Source organism: Eretmochelys imbricata, chromosome 28, assembly GCF_965152235.1.
Source record: "Eretmochelys imbricata isolate rEreImb1 chromosome 28, rEreImb1.hap1, whole genome shotgun sequence".
NCBI classification, from domain to species: Eukaryota; Metazoa; Chordata; order Testudines; family Cheloniidae; genus Eretmochelys; species Eretmochelys imbricata.
The window spans coordinates 8,031,527-8,047,452 of NC_135599.1; the positions used below are offsets into that span (position 1 = coordinate 8,031,527).

At 46.5% G+C, this 15,926-nt stretch overlaps 2 protein-coding genes across 2 annotated transcripts in view; one reads left to right on the plus strand and one right to left on the minus strand.

Annotated features, from left to right (window-relative positions):
- The window catches only part of LOC144258221 (uncharacterized), a 160,273-nt gene that overhangs the window by 86,780 nt on the left and 57,567 nt on the right, over positions 1–15,926 (minus strand). The window lies entirely within an intron of this gene.
- LOC144258194 (uncharacterized) overlaps positions 1–15,926 on the plus strand; it is a 48,184-nt gene that overhangs the window by 6,163 nt on the left and 26,095 nt on the right. The window contains exons 3-5 of the mRNA XM_077806600.1: positions 5,144–5,257; positions 5,628–6,020; positions 6,105–6,579. Of these exons, the coding sequence (XP_077662726.1) occupies positions 5,144–5,257; positions 5,628–6,020; positions 6,105–6,579 (982 nt within the window). The remainder of the gene's footprint in view (positions 1–5,143; positions 5,258–5,627; positions 6,021–6,104; positions 6,580–15,926) is intronic.

Genomic DNA, 15,926 nt, shown 5'->3' on the forward strand with positions numbered 1-15,926 from the left:
TAGTGTGTAGCCCAAAACTGGACACAGTACACCAGATGAGGCCTCACCAATGTCAAATAGAGGGGAACGATCACGTCCCTCGATCTGCTGGCAATGCTCCTACTTATACAGCTCAAAATGCCATTGGCCTTCTTGGCAACAAGGGCACACTGTTGACTCATATCCAGCTTCTCGTCCACTGTAACCGCTAGGTCCTTTTCTGCAGAACTGCTGCCTAGCCACTCGGTCCCTAGTCTGTAGCGGTACATGGGATTCTTCCGTCCTAAGTGCAGGACTCTGCACTTGTCCTTGTTGAACCTCATCAGATTTCTTTTGGCCCAATCCTCTAATTTGCCTAGGTCCCTCTGTATCCTATCCCTACCCTCCAGCGTATCTACCACTCCTCCCAGTTTAGTGTCATCCGCAAACTTGCTGAGGGTGCAGTCCACGCCATCCTCCAGATCATTAATGAAGATATTGAACAAAACCGGCCCCAGGACCGACTCTTGGGGCACTCCGCTTGATACTGGCTGCCAACTAGCCATGGAGCCATTGATCACTACCTGTTGAGCCCGATGATCTAGCCAGCTTTCTGTCCACCTTATAGTCCATTCTCCCAGCCCATACTTCTTTAACTTGCTGGCAAGAATACTGTGGGAGACCGTGTCAAAAGCTTTGCTGAAGTCAAGGAACAACACGTCCACTGCTTTCCCCTCATCCACAGAGACAGTTATCTCATCATAGAAGGCAATTAGGTTAGTCAGGCATGACTTGCCCTTGGTGAATCCATGCTGACTGTTCCTGATCACTTTCCTCTCCTCTAAGTGCTTCAGAATTGATTCCTTGAGGACCTGCTCCATGATTTTTCCAGGGACTGAGGTGAGGCTGCTGGCCTGTAGTTCCCAGGATCCTCCTCCTTCCTTTTTTTAAAGATGGGCACTACATTAGCCTTTTTCCAGTCGTCCAGGACCTCCCCCGATCACCATGAGTTTTCAAAGATAATGGCCAATGGCTCTGCAATCACATCCACCAACTCTTTTAGCACTCTCGGATGCAGCGCATTCGGCCCCATGGAGTTGTGCTTGTCCAGCTTTTCTAAATAGTCCCGAACCACTTCTTTCTCCACAGAGGGCTGGTCACCTCCTCCCCATGCTGTGCTGACCAGTGCAGCAGTCTGGGAGCTGACCTTGTTCGTGAAGACAGAGGCAAAAAAAGCACTGAGTACATTAGCTTTTTCCACATCCTCTGTCACGAGTTTGCCTCCCTCATTCAGTAAGGGGCCCACACTTTCCCGGACCACCTTCTTGTTGCTAACATACCTGAAGAAACCCTTCTTCTTACTCTGAACATCCCTTGCCAACTGCAACTCCAAGTGTGATTTGGCCTTCCTGATTTCCCTCCTGCATGCCCGAGCAATATTTTTATCCTCCTCCCTGGTCACTTGTGCAAGCTTCCACTTCTTGTAAGCTTCTTTTTTGTGTTTAAGATCAGCAAGGATTTCACTGTTAAACCAAGCTGGTCGCCTGACATATTTACTATTCTTTCTACACAGCGGGATGGTTTGTCCCTGTAACCTCAATAAGGATTCTTTAAAATACAGCCAGCTCTCCTGGACTCCTTTCCCCCTCATGTTATTCTCCCTGGGGATCCTGCCCATCAGTTCCCTGAGAGAGTCAAAGTCTGCTTTTCTGAAGTCCAGGGTCTGTATTCTGCTGCTCTCCTTTCTTCCTTTTGTCAGGATCCAAGATCCTGAACTCAACCATCTCATGGTCACTGCCTCCCAGGTTCCCATCCACTTGAGCTTCCCCTACTAATTCTTCCCAGTTTGTGAGCGGCAGGTCAAGAAGAGCTCTGCCCCTTGTTGGTTCCTCCAGCCCTTGCCCCAGGAAATAGTTGGGTTCCCATGTTCTGCTCCCCTTGGCTCCCACTTGATGATTATCTCTTCTGTTCATTCCCTCTGAAGCACCTGACACTGGCCACTGTCAGAAGAAAAGGGCTAGATGGACCCTTGGTCTGACCCAGTATGGCCGTTCTTAATGTTTTTGTGTTCTTAGCTGCGCCTTAGTCTTGCTTCACATGTGCGTTTCTATTTCTTCTACTTGTCAATTTGGCTGATGCTAATCTGAAGTTCCAGTCTCTTTAGTTATTAACTTTTTCAATATTGCTCCCCCAGAAAGACAGTAGGTACTATGTGCAGCTGAGATAAATGCGAAGTGGCTGAGATGAATCAGGGGACAATTAGAGCCATACTTTGAGCCCCAGGTCTGTGCAGAAAAGTGACTTTGTAAACAGTTTCTTTTGGTGAGAACTTTTTCTCAGGTACTTCTTCATGAAATAATCTCATATATGGCCCACTAACCATGCCCTGCATCCCCATGAGGAGCAACGAATGTCAAGATAATCTGAGTAAGCATATGCATTTTAGAGTGATTTGAATGTCTGAACCATAACAATAGAGCTGGTGCATGACTCAGTTTCCCCTCTGACTTTGCTTTTTTACCCACTGGGTGTGAAGGAGTTAATTCCTTCTCTGGGAGAGGGGAAGTAATGGCTGTTGGAGTAATGGAAATCTATGCAGTTTGGCATGGATACACTTTCAAGAACTGTGCCCTGGAGAGACAATGGGAAACCCAAGGACTGGACATTGACTCACAATGCCTGGGAGCCAAGGGTGTTCCCAGAATTTGGGAACCCAGCGGGACTGCAATTTGGCACAAAGGGATTAGTTGTGAACAGATGGAGCTTTAAGGTTGATATTGTCCAGGGCAGAGAGACTGAGACAGGGAGAGATGAAATGGAGGAGGCTTTGGGAAAGCTGGGCAGATGATACTGATAAAATTAGCTTTGTGTTAAGTTTTGCTTTACCAGACTAACCTAAGAATCATCAGATATATTCCAGCTATGTCTGGGTTCTAGCACACTAAAGGCTGGGGCATATCGCACCTAGTCAATCCAGGACAGAGCCCTCTCTTTGAATCCCTCCACTTACTGTCTCTTCTCTAGCACATCAAACAAGTTGCTTATCTTCACTCCTAGAGCCTGTCCCAGCCTTTCCCCTCCTGACATGTCATCTCTTGTTCTGTGTTGAGCTGCCGACTCCCACCTCCACGGCCTCCATCACCCACTTGTTACCTTTTCAAACAATTCCCTTCGTGCCTTCTCCCGTGTTGCTCCTTGTGCTTTGAGTGGAGCTGCCCGTGCACATCCCACAAACTACCTCAGTTTCCTCCTTCCCAACCCTCCTTAACACTCTCCTTCTCCGTGATGCCTACAATGACATTACAACATCTAGTCCCCTAGTGACCAACATTGTCCTATTTGTTTCCTTGTGTTCGCCATCTGTCTGTCTCCATCTGTCTCTGGTCCTGTTCTTGGCAAGTCAGCTCTTTTGGGGCAGGGACTGTCCTTTTGTTCTCTCTTTGTAGAATGTTTAGCACAATTGGATCCTAGTCCATGGGGATGCCATGGAGTAGGTGATGTAGGGAGTTTGGGGCCGTAGGCCAATCTTCTTCCCTTCCTACTTGTTTTCCTTTAAGCCCCCTATTAAACTAAACCAACTTATTCCCATGGTAAATATCCCAATATCCAGGTCATCATGCAGTATTCATCAATGTTCCCCAGCTCCAATGCCGTCACAGCGGGTTGGAGGATTTGGACCAAGAGGCACCTGCAGTGTGTGTGGGCAATGGCAGATAAGGAAAGGAAGATTTTGGGGGTTGGAGCTAGGGGGATCCTAGCCCATTAACACAGAATCCCTGCGCACACCCTTTTGATTTAGAGCCTGCATTCCATTCTTATTACAGTCCAGTTTCACTTTATTTTACATATCTTTTTCAAATGTTATTTTCACTTTCTCCTCTCTCTGCTACTTAGTGCCTCCCCCCCACAACACACGCATCTCTTCCCTACACCCTGTGACCCAGCCACCATTCCTGACATCTTCTGTTCCTCACAGCAGCAGGACGACCCGTCCCTGGCACAAATGTGCACTTTCTTGATGATGTCATTGGTTGGTAGTGCAACTTCTGGGGACTCATCTGCAGTATCCACAATCAGTCTTCCCTGTAGGCTTCTTGGACCTTTGAATCAGTCCCTCCTAAAGTCACATGGCCTGATCCATCGTTTTCACATTCTCCTTTTCCAGAGGAAGTAGAATCTGTTGTTTCTGAGTTATTGAAACTAATTCTGTAGACCTAACCACACTCTGGGAGATATTCATACTCCGTTCTGCTACACCTGACTTGCTAGATTCCCTGCTTCCTTAGAATGTGCTTTCCTGACATATAATACTAAGGCTAAGATTCTGTCACGGTTATTTTTAATAAGAGTCATGGGCAAGTCCCAGGCAATAAACAGAAATTCACAGAAGCCCGTGACCTGTCCCTGACTTTTACTAAAAATAACTGTGACAAAATGGGGAGTGAGGAGGGTTCAGCACCCACCATTTCTGGGGGTCCGTTTCCCGTGGCTCTCCCCCCACACGGCCACCAGTGGTAGCTTGGAGTGCCGGGGTCCCCCTTGCCACCTGTGGTGGCTGGTAAGCTGCGGGATCTGCCCACGGTGGCTGGGAAGCTGTGGGGTTCCCCTGGCCACCACTCGTGGCTGGGAACTGCAGAGGTCCCTGCGCCAGCTGACAGCTCCTGCCCCGTCACCCCAGGGCTGAAGCAGAAAATGTTATGGAGGTTTCTGAAATTCATGGATTCCGTGACTGCGGTGACAAAATCTTAGCCTTAATAATACCCCTGACATACTGCATTCTGGGACATGCCTGCTCCTTGCTGTTCCTTACTGTGCTGAACCCCACAAACCCATGCTCACCAGTTCTAGCTTCTTGTGACTTTCATTGTCTCTGGTTCTTTCTCCACCAGTAAGAAGCATTTCTAGGGGGATTTCCTCTCTTTCTGGAGTCTGCACTATCAGGGACAGGGAGTTACCTTACCTGGGTTTTAGGAGCCCCTTTGATGTTGACTGTCTGGCTGTGTATGTTCCCAGCAGAGATGGGGTTAGTTAAGTCCCTCGGAAGCAGGGAGTCTAGCTCATCTGGGGAGCTGGCTCTGGTTTTTTACTGCCTTAAAATGAGCTGGGTTTAAAATAATACAACATTTCTTTGTGACAAATGTCCCATGAATTCATCTGATCTCACTTGTTTTCTTCCCCTGAGCAGAGTTTCCAATTTCCAAACCTGACGTGATCTCCCAGCTGGAACAAGGGGATGAGCCGTGGGTCCCAGACCTCCAGGGCTCAGATGAACAAGAGATCCTGCGAGGTGCCTTCACAGGTGAAGAATCATTAAACCTAGTTAAAACTGTCAGTGCCTGAAGGAAAGAGCCGGTATTCCCTACAAGGGCCTTGTGAACGCTCTCAGTCCAGGATTGTCCCCAGCGGGTGCAATATCCTCTGGGCAGAGATCTCTCATGGCTTCCTACCTATCCTGGCTGACACTTGGCAGTAGCTCCTTCCCTGACCTCCCTTCATCCTGAGTGTTTGGATAGGATGTGGAAACAGAATTGATCCCCTCCTCTTTCCCTTATGGGGAAGAGTTTGGGGGAATCACTTCCTGATTTTTTCCCCTATTTCTCTAGCACTTATTTTGGTTTCCTCTCCTCTTTCCCATTCCTACGTCTGAGGTTTTTCTCTCTCTATTCCAGCAGGTGGTGGGATGGTGAGTGAGAATGAGGAACAGAATACTCAGCAGAAGGAAGCTGAGCATGTGGACCTGCACAGGGTATTGTTGCAAAGATCCAAATGGAATGTGTCCAGGAGTCATGAGCAGCAAAAAAGTTGTGAGAGTCAGCACAGGCCAGAGAGGCAGCAGGGAAACCCGCCAGAAGAGAAAGTGGGTAAACCCATTAATAGTCAGGGAACTCATGAGGACCTCAAGGGGACCACAGGCCAGCACAGAATCCTCACAGGAGAGAGAAAAAACACATGCACTGAATGTGGGAAAATCTTCCATAGATGTGCAGACCTTATTAATCATGAGAGAATCCACACAGGAGAGAGACCCTATGAATGTAGTCAGTGTGGGAAAACCTTCACTCAAAGTTCAGCCCTTACTAGGCATCAGAAAATCCATACAGGGGACAGACTCTATGAATGCTGTGAATGTGGGAAAAACTTATCTGACAGATCAACCCTTATTCAGCATCAGAGAATCCACACAGGGGAGAGACCATATAAATGCAGTGAATGTGGGAAAAGCTTCACTGACAGGTCAGGCCATATTTATCATCAGCGAATCCACACGGGGGAGAGACCCTATAAATGCTGTGAGTGTGGGAAAACCTTCATTCAGCGCACAACCCTTGTTACACACCAGCGACTTCACACAGGAGAGAGACCCTATGCATGCCATGAGTGTGGGAAAAGCTTCACCTCCAGCTCAACCCTTGTTACACATCAAAGAATCCATACTGGGGAGAGACCCTATGAATGTTGTGAGTGCGGAAAAAGCTTTACTCAGAGCTCAGCTCTTATTACACATCAGAGAATCCACAGTGGCGAGAGACCGTACGAATGCAGTGAGTGCGGGAAAAGCTTCACTCAGAGCTCAGCCCTTATTACACATCAGAGAATCCACAGCGGAGAGAGACCCTATGAATGTTGTGAGTGCGGGAAATGCTTTACTCGGAGCTCAGTCCTTCTTTATCATCAAAGAATCCACAAGGGAGAGGAACACCATAAAAACCTTGTCTAGAACTGACAAAAGATTTTTTTATCTTTAATATTTTTGCTCATTCCCACATAGTGAATTTTAAAGCTATTTGCACCATTTCCTTCACTGTGGTACCTCAGCTGCCCCAGGTGAGTTGTCTGTTTTTGCCTTCTGCAGCTCCACCTTTTTGGGGTGAATCCCATGGTCCTTTCTGTCAACTCCATAGTCTCCTATGCATTATGGGAATTTGTGACCCTCCTACAAGGAATGTTCATCACCTCCAGGTCAGGGAGATATACAGGTGACGTCATCTAGCTATATCAAAGTAAAATCTTCTTGGTTTCATCTCCACTAGGATTTTCCATGGAGTTGGCTAGCTTGAGTTCGCTATCATGATGTAAAAACCTAACTAGTCTTGCAGTAAGGACATAATCCACGTACAGTCTCCAGGTTATCTTCATGTCCTGACCTAACGTCCTTTTTCTAGTCTAAGCAAGGATCAAATTTATACTCTTCTTTCCACTGCAAAATGATTGTTCGAGCCTCCGAGTTCACCCTTGGGCACAGATTGTCTCATTCCTACTTGTCCACACATTTCCCTGGGGTGTGCTGAATAAGAATTGTTTTGGTACCCTTTTTCTCATATAAAATAGATTTAAATATAACAAAGAGCAAGAGTGGTGGGGGAGGAAGGGAAGTGTCATTTCAGGCTCTTGGCAGAGCCTGAAAAAGATGGAGGGATTCCATGCTTCCCCATCACTCCAGCACTCTTACTTTCTGTCTGAACTATGTAGTGTTTATGTTCTTCACATTTTAGCCCTCCACTCCCAAAGTATCATGTGATGCAGTGTCTTCAGCTTTCATAGTTTCACAAACTTTAATTCCAGAAGGGACCATCATGATCATCTTGTCTGACTTCCTGCACGTTGAAGGCCAGAGAAACCCACCCACCCTCTTCTGTAATAGGCCCATAACTGCTGGAAAGTTAGTTAATCCACCTCCCTGAGAGGTGGTAGCCCTCCCGTCGACATAGCACTGTCTACACAGGGGAAGAAGGGGGTTAGTATGTTGCTCAGGGGTGTGGATTTACACCCCAATCAACATAGTTATACCAATACAGGGCTGTAGTGTAGACCAGACCTAAGTCTCCATTTGTACGGTAGGTTCTCCATGCCTCCAATCATCCTAGTAGTCCTTTGTGGTTGGGAATTGTCCTTTGATTTCTTTGATCCTAAATCAGACTCATTAGAGGTAGAGATGAAAGTGTCACCAACCTGGAAGGGGAATCTGAATGGATTCCAAACACAATGAGATCAGTCAGCATTGAAATCCCATTTTCCATCTATGGGCAAAGCTACTCCTGAGGTTTTTCCCGCTGAGTTAGGATTGTTCGCAGGAGGAAATTCGGGTTGTTTTCCCTATTACAATGATGTAATGACCTTTAGTAAATAACATGACTAATAATAATGAGACTGCACTGGGTGAAGTAGGTTTGAACAGATCAGAGGAAAACAGGAAAACAGAAAATCTTGTCCTGATTCTGAGTCATCAGATGTAATGTGCTCTGAAATTTCACTTTATATGAAATTTAAATTGTTGTATACCTCCTTGGGATGTGGGTTTTTCTTTCTTTCTGAAGTCTGTTTGGTCACATAACTGGATATTAATTTTGTTTGACAGAATGTAGCTCAGATTTATTTTGGGGGACTTTGAGATAAATGATGATTTGCTACAATAGGCAGGGATGGTGTCCTTAGCCTCTGTTTGCCACAAGCTGGGAATGGGAGACAGGGAATGGATCGCTTGATGTTTACCTATTCTGTTCATTCTCTCAGGGGCACCTGGCATTGGCCACTGTTGGAAGACAGGATATTGGGCTAGATGGACCTTTGCTCTGACCCAGTATGGCTGTACTTATATTCTTATGTTCTTATTTTACTTTTTACTTTTTCCCTACCTCTCCATGATGATATAGGGAAAGTTCCAGTCACCTGGAGACCATACCCCAAGCTACTGGACATGCTAACAAAGAAACCGTAGCATTTTTAAATCTCCACTCTGAAATGGTGAACAACATCAGACTAGGCAAAGGATGCAACTATCTGAAGTAACTGCATGTGATCACAGTAATATTCAATAGTTTAGGTCAGTATAGTCTCAGGTGATCTGGAGTGAGAATTCCACAGTCAGTGACTTGAAACTAGCCAAAATACCCATGTATTTGATCCCCGAAGCAGCTGTGACCCAGGCCTTACAGGAGATTACTTATGAAGATATCTCCTGCATAATCAAATAACATGGGAGATATTATTCCTAACTATGCAGATACAGAGGAAATAAAGGTGGTGGGTTTTTTGAACCTACCCTTTGTAGGTGCTGTAAATGTGTATAAAAGTAAATCAGTTTTGAATGTGAGATAGTTTCAGAAAAATATCTATTTTTTAATAGAAATCCCACCTCTCCTAGTTTACAGAGACTCTGAGATAATTTAGACATGTGCCACCAGTTTAAAGAAATACATTTGTCATGTTTGGAGATGCCATCCTCACTAACACTGATGAAATATTGCATGGTTTGGTGAAGAATTCTACTCCAGAGAAGTATAAATTTACCCCAAACAAGGCCAAGGATTTGGCAAGAACTCAGGTAGGTATAGCAGGTACCCGATGGTCAGATTTCACCCCCAAAAAAGGAAGTTATGATGAACTATGATCCAGGTAAAATTGCTTTTAGAACACCCTTCACTACTTCAGTGTCACTGATTACAGTTCCAAAGGATGCCATGGATAAATTTGGAACTATTGCCCTTTACCATTTGGATCCAAAGTGTCATAAGCTAAAGAGAAAAACTGTTGATACCTTCAGAGAACACTCCTTTCCTGTAGATCCCCATCTCTTTTCCTGGTTGGGAAGCAAGGATTTTTGTGCTGTGCCAGTGATTGTATCCATCGAGGGAATGACTTTGTCAGCTTCCAAGTTCAGAGTGCAGCATGCACAAATGTTGTGTTCTGTTTCTATGGTTTGGTCTTTTGATCTTGTTTCTTACGCATTTGCATCACTTCTCCACCATCTCCTGCTACTCTGAAAGATTAAAAAGTGTGAAAATAGAGTACAGGTGTTTTTCCTTATGATGCAAACCTGCCCACCTAGTGTGAGACATCTTCCACCAACCCTTACGGCAGGTGATCGCCGGGTAAATGAACTCACACAAGTTAGAGGCACCAATGTTGGGGTGAACCACAGCTTTACTCAAGGGTTCACTGGGTGGAAATGGGGGGTGAAAAGAAAATAAGACCTATAATAGGGTTTTGCAATCTTTGAATATGTTGTGTTGGCAATGAAAATTAAATTAAACATGCAGTTAATTATTAGTTAGAGTAAGAGACTAATTATGTGATCATTCAAATTATACTGGAAATTATCAGGTTTTTTTTAGAAATATAAGAAATGGTGGCTAATCCTGAAAAGCTTATTTGATGTACTTTACCCTCTTTGGACTAAAGAGTTCTGAATTATAATGTCAGTCTAAAGATTGGGGTGGTGGAATATGTGAGAGATGTATATGAGAATAAAGACCTGGTATAGACTTCAGTTATTTCTATTTCAAATGAAATTTATTTTGATAAACTTTAAAGTATATTTCTGTTGAGAGGAAAACTACTTAAGGAGATAAGTTTTACTTTAACCTTTTACTCATTGAGATTGTGAGGGTCACTGAATTCCCCACTTCCCTTGTTTGCAGAGGAAAGATATGACATCTCTCATGATATATCCACATTTATTTTTAAGCTTGGTGATGCATGATGCAATGAGTAGCTTTGCTGTTAAAAAAAACCTTCCAAATAGCTATTTTTATGGGTGCTGAGACTCTTTGAACCCTGTGGCCAGTCTATGGAAACCTTTTCAAACTCGTCCTGATTATCTTTCATTTTTGATATCTTTGGGTTTTGCACATTCATGCTGAATGTGGTTTGCCACAATACATATCTTGAGAAAAAGACTGGATTAAAGGAAACTTTTCCAAACTGATGCTAGCCCAAGATCTGCCTCATTCCAACCAGATTGTCCACATTGTTGGTATCTGAGGCATTCTTCACATCTGATTTGCCCCGAGATCTTGGGGAGGCACCGTAAAGCGGGATAAGCTAGAATCGTCAACTGCAATGATCAAGATAAAGGTTGAAGTCCTTCAACTTTCAGGTCAACAAGATATCTGAGAAAGATTGATCCCCTCTGGGGAGGGAAATCATGACATCAATGACAAGCTGTGACAACATCGATTAGTTTCCCTGTACCTGGGAAAGTCTCCTCCTACACATGAGTCGACAGAGTAAGAGAGCTGGAGCGCTCAAACGCTGCTATTTTAGTAGTTCCTTTATTTTTTTTTCATTCATTTGTATAATCTGGGGTATGCCCCCCACCTTTCTATCATCCTCGGTGTGACAGGGTGGTTCATTGAATACATCTGTGTTAATCACCTGTAAAATCCACAGTGGGAAGATGCCAGAAGGAATAGTTCCCCACATCTTTTGTGTGGCAGTTGTTACATTTCTACTGACGACAGCCTTGATAAAGGCTGTATCTGTGTTGGGGTGAAAAGGAGAAGGATTTAATCACACAACAGTGAAATCTGAGGCGGAAGCTTTAATTGGCTTTGAGGTTGTAGCCTAAACGTGAACAATCATTTGATTTCAGTATTGAAATATTCACTGGTTTCAGTGTGGCTTGAGCTACGAGGGTGAAGTTCTCTGACTGGGGCTTATGACTAAATGGACAGCCTTCTCACTGGATTACTCTTCTAAAACAGATGAGTTGTTTATCTGTTGTATTAATCTGAGGATTAGATTAAATTGATGACTTGATTCCAAAGCAATATCATTGTTCACTCCTTGATTTACTGGTTCAACTTGAACTTGATAACTGTGTGTTCAACCCATAATAAGTTGAGTTATGTTTATCATAGTTTAGCCTTTGTGATGTATGTTCTTGATTTTCTTTGTTTGTTATAATAAAATGTCTCAAAGGGATGTTGAGTCATGTTTCTGTCAATAAGCCACATAGGCCGGAACTGTAGACAATCTGGGTGGAGATAAGGTGGCCCACCTCGGAGATGAATCAGCAACCTGTCAATTAACCTTTGGTTTCCCACAGGAGAGCAGCTGAGGGGGGCATTGATCTCCGCTCCAGTTGCTCCTCAGGGGATTCGAAGCATTGCAAGGGAAAATGAGCTCCCCCGCCTAGGTTTGTGGGAGCAGGGAATGGAGGTCAATGTGGCTGAGTGAGGAGGTGTCAGTTAGGTGGGGGTATTTCTGTGTAGGAACAGAGAGACTTGCTCTGCTTCTCACTATCTTGGGAAGGCCCACCCTGCGCCCCCATCTGGCTTGCCTGGTCAGGACTGGATGAGGTTGGGGGGTCTGGTTCTCAGGGTTGGAAATGGATGTGGCGCTGGCAAGGTAAATGTATGTGTGTTAAAGGGGCCAACTGGGGCATTGCCATGAGTCTGTCCATCCGTATCCATCTGTCTTTCCGCGGGTGATCTCCTCAGATTCCTTCACAGTGGGGAAGAGCTAGTGCCCAGATCTATGGAGAACCCATTTTCAAAGCACCAGTTTGAAAAACCCAGGAAGATCCAGACGGTGCCCAGCTCCTCTGCTCCCCTCTCCTTCTGCAGCTCAGATGGGCTCAGAACCCTCCCCAACCTGACATCACAAAAGGACTGTGGGTTCTCCAGACAACCAGGTAAATAGATAATGAAACCCTGTCCCTAGGGGACTAGCTTCGGGGGGGGCCTGGCTTGAGTCTGCCAGCCCCTTTGAGAGAGGAGTCACCTCCCCAAGTCCTGCTGATTCTCCTCTTCTTTTGGGGTTTCCTGACCTTTGGGGCCACTCTGTGCTGGGGGTTTGTCAGGTACCAAACAGCCTAATCTGGGGCTAGCAGAGAGAAAGGCAGAGAGATTATTGCAGAGGAGAAACTGGGTCAGAAGCAGTCATCCTCATTGCATGCGCAGCACCAACCCACAGCACTGCTGGATCTTCTTAGGAGATAAAGCCCCTCTTCTCATAACCCGACACGCCCACAGAAAAGGGAACTGACATTTTTATGTATCATTTCCTACATTTTTTTTTTAAGAAGATGAATTGAACAAAGAGAAATTCCAGCCTGGCGAGCTGTATGAACCCTCCTTGTGTTGTCAGCAGGCCTGGACCTCTATGCCCACCCTGCAGACCTCTGCCACTTGAGTTCTCCAAGGGGCTGGTAGTAGTAGGCTGTTAACCTGTAGGCGGCCCAGCCACTAGTCAGAGATGTGACCCACATTTGGCCAGGGAGCTGCACAGCTATTTGCTGAGGAATGTAGAGACTGCACGAGCCATCTCCCACTTTGCCCCATCACATCTCAGAGTTCCCTTCCTTGCACCCCCCCCCAACTCCCTGCCCCCCTCAGCAGATCATGTCTCTTGGGCCTCTCTGTTCCTCATCCCTTTGCATTGGGATCAGGCTGCTTCCTCCTCTGTGTCCACCTTGCCTGGCACCAGCAGTAGGACCAAGGAGAGTATCAGTGACAGAGACGCCCTGCTCTTAGTGCTGATGGGTTGATGCCATAGCTAACGCCAGCTGCCAGGAGGAGGGACTGGCAGGAAAGTCCTGCTCAGCCCCTGCAGCCCTGAGATTGAAGCATGCTCCATTACTCTTCCGCACCAAGAGCCCTGCTCTGGGGCTGCCCCTCCACACGCCACTTGAAATGATCCGATTAGCGCTAAACAGAAATGAAGGGAAAGCCCTCAATAAACCAGCCTGCCCCCAAACAGCCCTTCTCTCTGAGCCAGCATGGCCTAGTGCTTGCTGGAAGAACTCTCCTCCCGCTCGCTGAGCCACAAGCCCCCCAGCAGAGATTGATGGGCTCCCAGGGAGGGGGAGGGGAATCTGCTTTCCATGTGGCTCTGAGGCCAGAGGACGCTCAGGGAAAAGCAGGGCTCTGGGAGCCACTGTCACATATCCAGAACACTGTGGAGCGTCTGGTACTTCTGGGGATGGCGGGATCCCTTCCCCGCCAGCATGACCTCACACATGGTGTGTATGATGTCACACTGCTGCAGCCATTTTTAAGAGCACGCAGCACAGGGGCGTCATTTTGGAGAATGCCCCTGCCGGCGTGACCTTGTGTGTGAGGGCGCTCTTCAAATGTTGTCCAGTGATGTCCACCAGCCAAGTAGTGGATGAGGGACAAACTCTAGAAATGCGGGGCTGTCGGGCTTAACACCAGCTGAGTGGCCTGCCTCTATGTAACAGGTCTGTGGCTATAGCCCAATGGTTCTCTTTGAGCTTTGCACATAGGGGATCCTGCGTTCAGTCCTTGGTGTCCCCAACTTCTCTGTCTGAATGGAGACTTTGGTTAGGCCTGGCTGAGTGGTGGAGGAGGTGGCTGTGAAGTGCAGTAGGGTTCTCCTGGGTAGGTTTGAATCCTGCTCACTGCCCTGGATAAGTTCCAGTCCCCTGAAAGGCATGTGGGCTTTGTGCTCCTAAATGAGCTTGGTGCCTTTGAAAATCCCACCCTGTGCTCCTTGGGGGGGAATCCTGGAGAGAAAACGGCACATCAGCAAAGAAACAGCAAAGAAATGGAGGAGAGTCTGGTGCTTAAAGAGCAGAGATACAGGCAGATTACACCCAGGAGGGACGCTGGGCAGCAGTGCAACGTGTCTGGGGTGATGGATTCAATGAAAGGTGAGACCAAATGAGGAGCAGGTGAATGGCAACTCCCCACAGGGCCCTGGTGCTCAGCACCCCAGTTATAGGCACCCTGGACATGGCTAGATTGAAGAAAAAGCAAACCGGGACCAACCTCCTGCAGTGATCCTCTCCTGGGAGAAGCCCCCCTGGACCAGTAACAGCCAGACTCAAGGCAGGATAGAGGGTCTCTCAGAACAGAAGGGAGACCAAGTCCCTCAGCATTTCGGGCACTAGACAGTGCAGGGAAAGGAGCATCAGCAGATACTGGGGGCTATGGGGATGGGTGGGCGAGAGCTGCATCAGCACACGAGGCAGGTTGGGCCTGAGCTGCCTCGGGACTATCTGAATGCTTTGCATTGTAGAGTAAGTCAAGGCAGCCGCTGCTTAAAGGACGTACTGTTTCCTTCCCAAATACTGATGCTTTCAGCTGAAAGGCATCAAACAAAATGGCCACAGAATTAAAGCGGCGTGATTCCTCTGCGTGCATCGACGCTGAGAGAGGCTTGTGTTCGATTCACGTTGTTTCCAGGGCTGGTACAATATCAGGACAGAGCAAGTTCAGTGATGGTGACACTGGGTGTGATGATGCTTTAATCTTAGTAACATCTCATAATGATTTTTACATGTGATTATTAAATGTGGCATCCCAAGGGCATCCAGAGAGGGATAATATTGGGCAGCAGGGAATCACTCTAATCTGCCTGGGACCCATGGACAGTTCACCTTTCTTTCTGTTCCTTCTCCCCTAACACACACACATGCTATTTCAGTGTGCCCTATGGCCCTCTCTACACACACGCTATTGGATAGAGACTCAGTCATTCAGACAGCCTGATCCTGGTCTCTCAATCTTCCCAAGGGCCAGGAAAAGAGGCTGAGGGGGAGGAACAAGAAGGGTAAAAGGAGACAATAGGGACCAGACTGGAACAGGAGAGAGATTTCTTCTTGTTAAAATTCACCAAAATCACATTCTAGTAGAACTCCATCACTGGAAAGGTTCAAACCATCACTAACCCAGTTAACAAGCAACTGCTCACCTCATGAGGACTTCTGTTTTAAAAGGGAGCATTTGGGAGCAAAGATTAAGGAGAAGGCAGGACTCTGGGCTGTGCTTGAGGGAACCTGGCACAGGGGGAGTGGTGGGGGGCAGAGAATTGTGGCTCTTTGAATTCTGGTCAACTCTCTGTAGAGGAGCTAACAAGTGCAGGCTGCATAACTGGACTCTTCCCCTCTGTGGGGACTGGGATTGTATGCTCCACAGGGCCAGATGAGTGGGGGGATGCTATTTGGTTAATGAAAACCCATGCTCCACAGGAGGCTTGAATCGAGCAATGCTCTAGAAGTACACCATGCTAACCAGTTGCACACTGGAGCAACCATCAGGGCTATTTCTCTCAGCCCACTGGGTTGACAGGGGCAGGGACTGAGACAAAGTTTCAATTTCATATATTTTCTTTATTACACTCAGCTATTTTCACCATTCTTGATTATTTATTTGTTTCTCTCTGTTTCTTTCTCTCTATTTTCTGTTCTTTCCTTCCCTCCAGTATCATCCCTTTCATTTCAG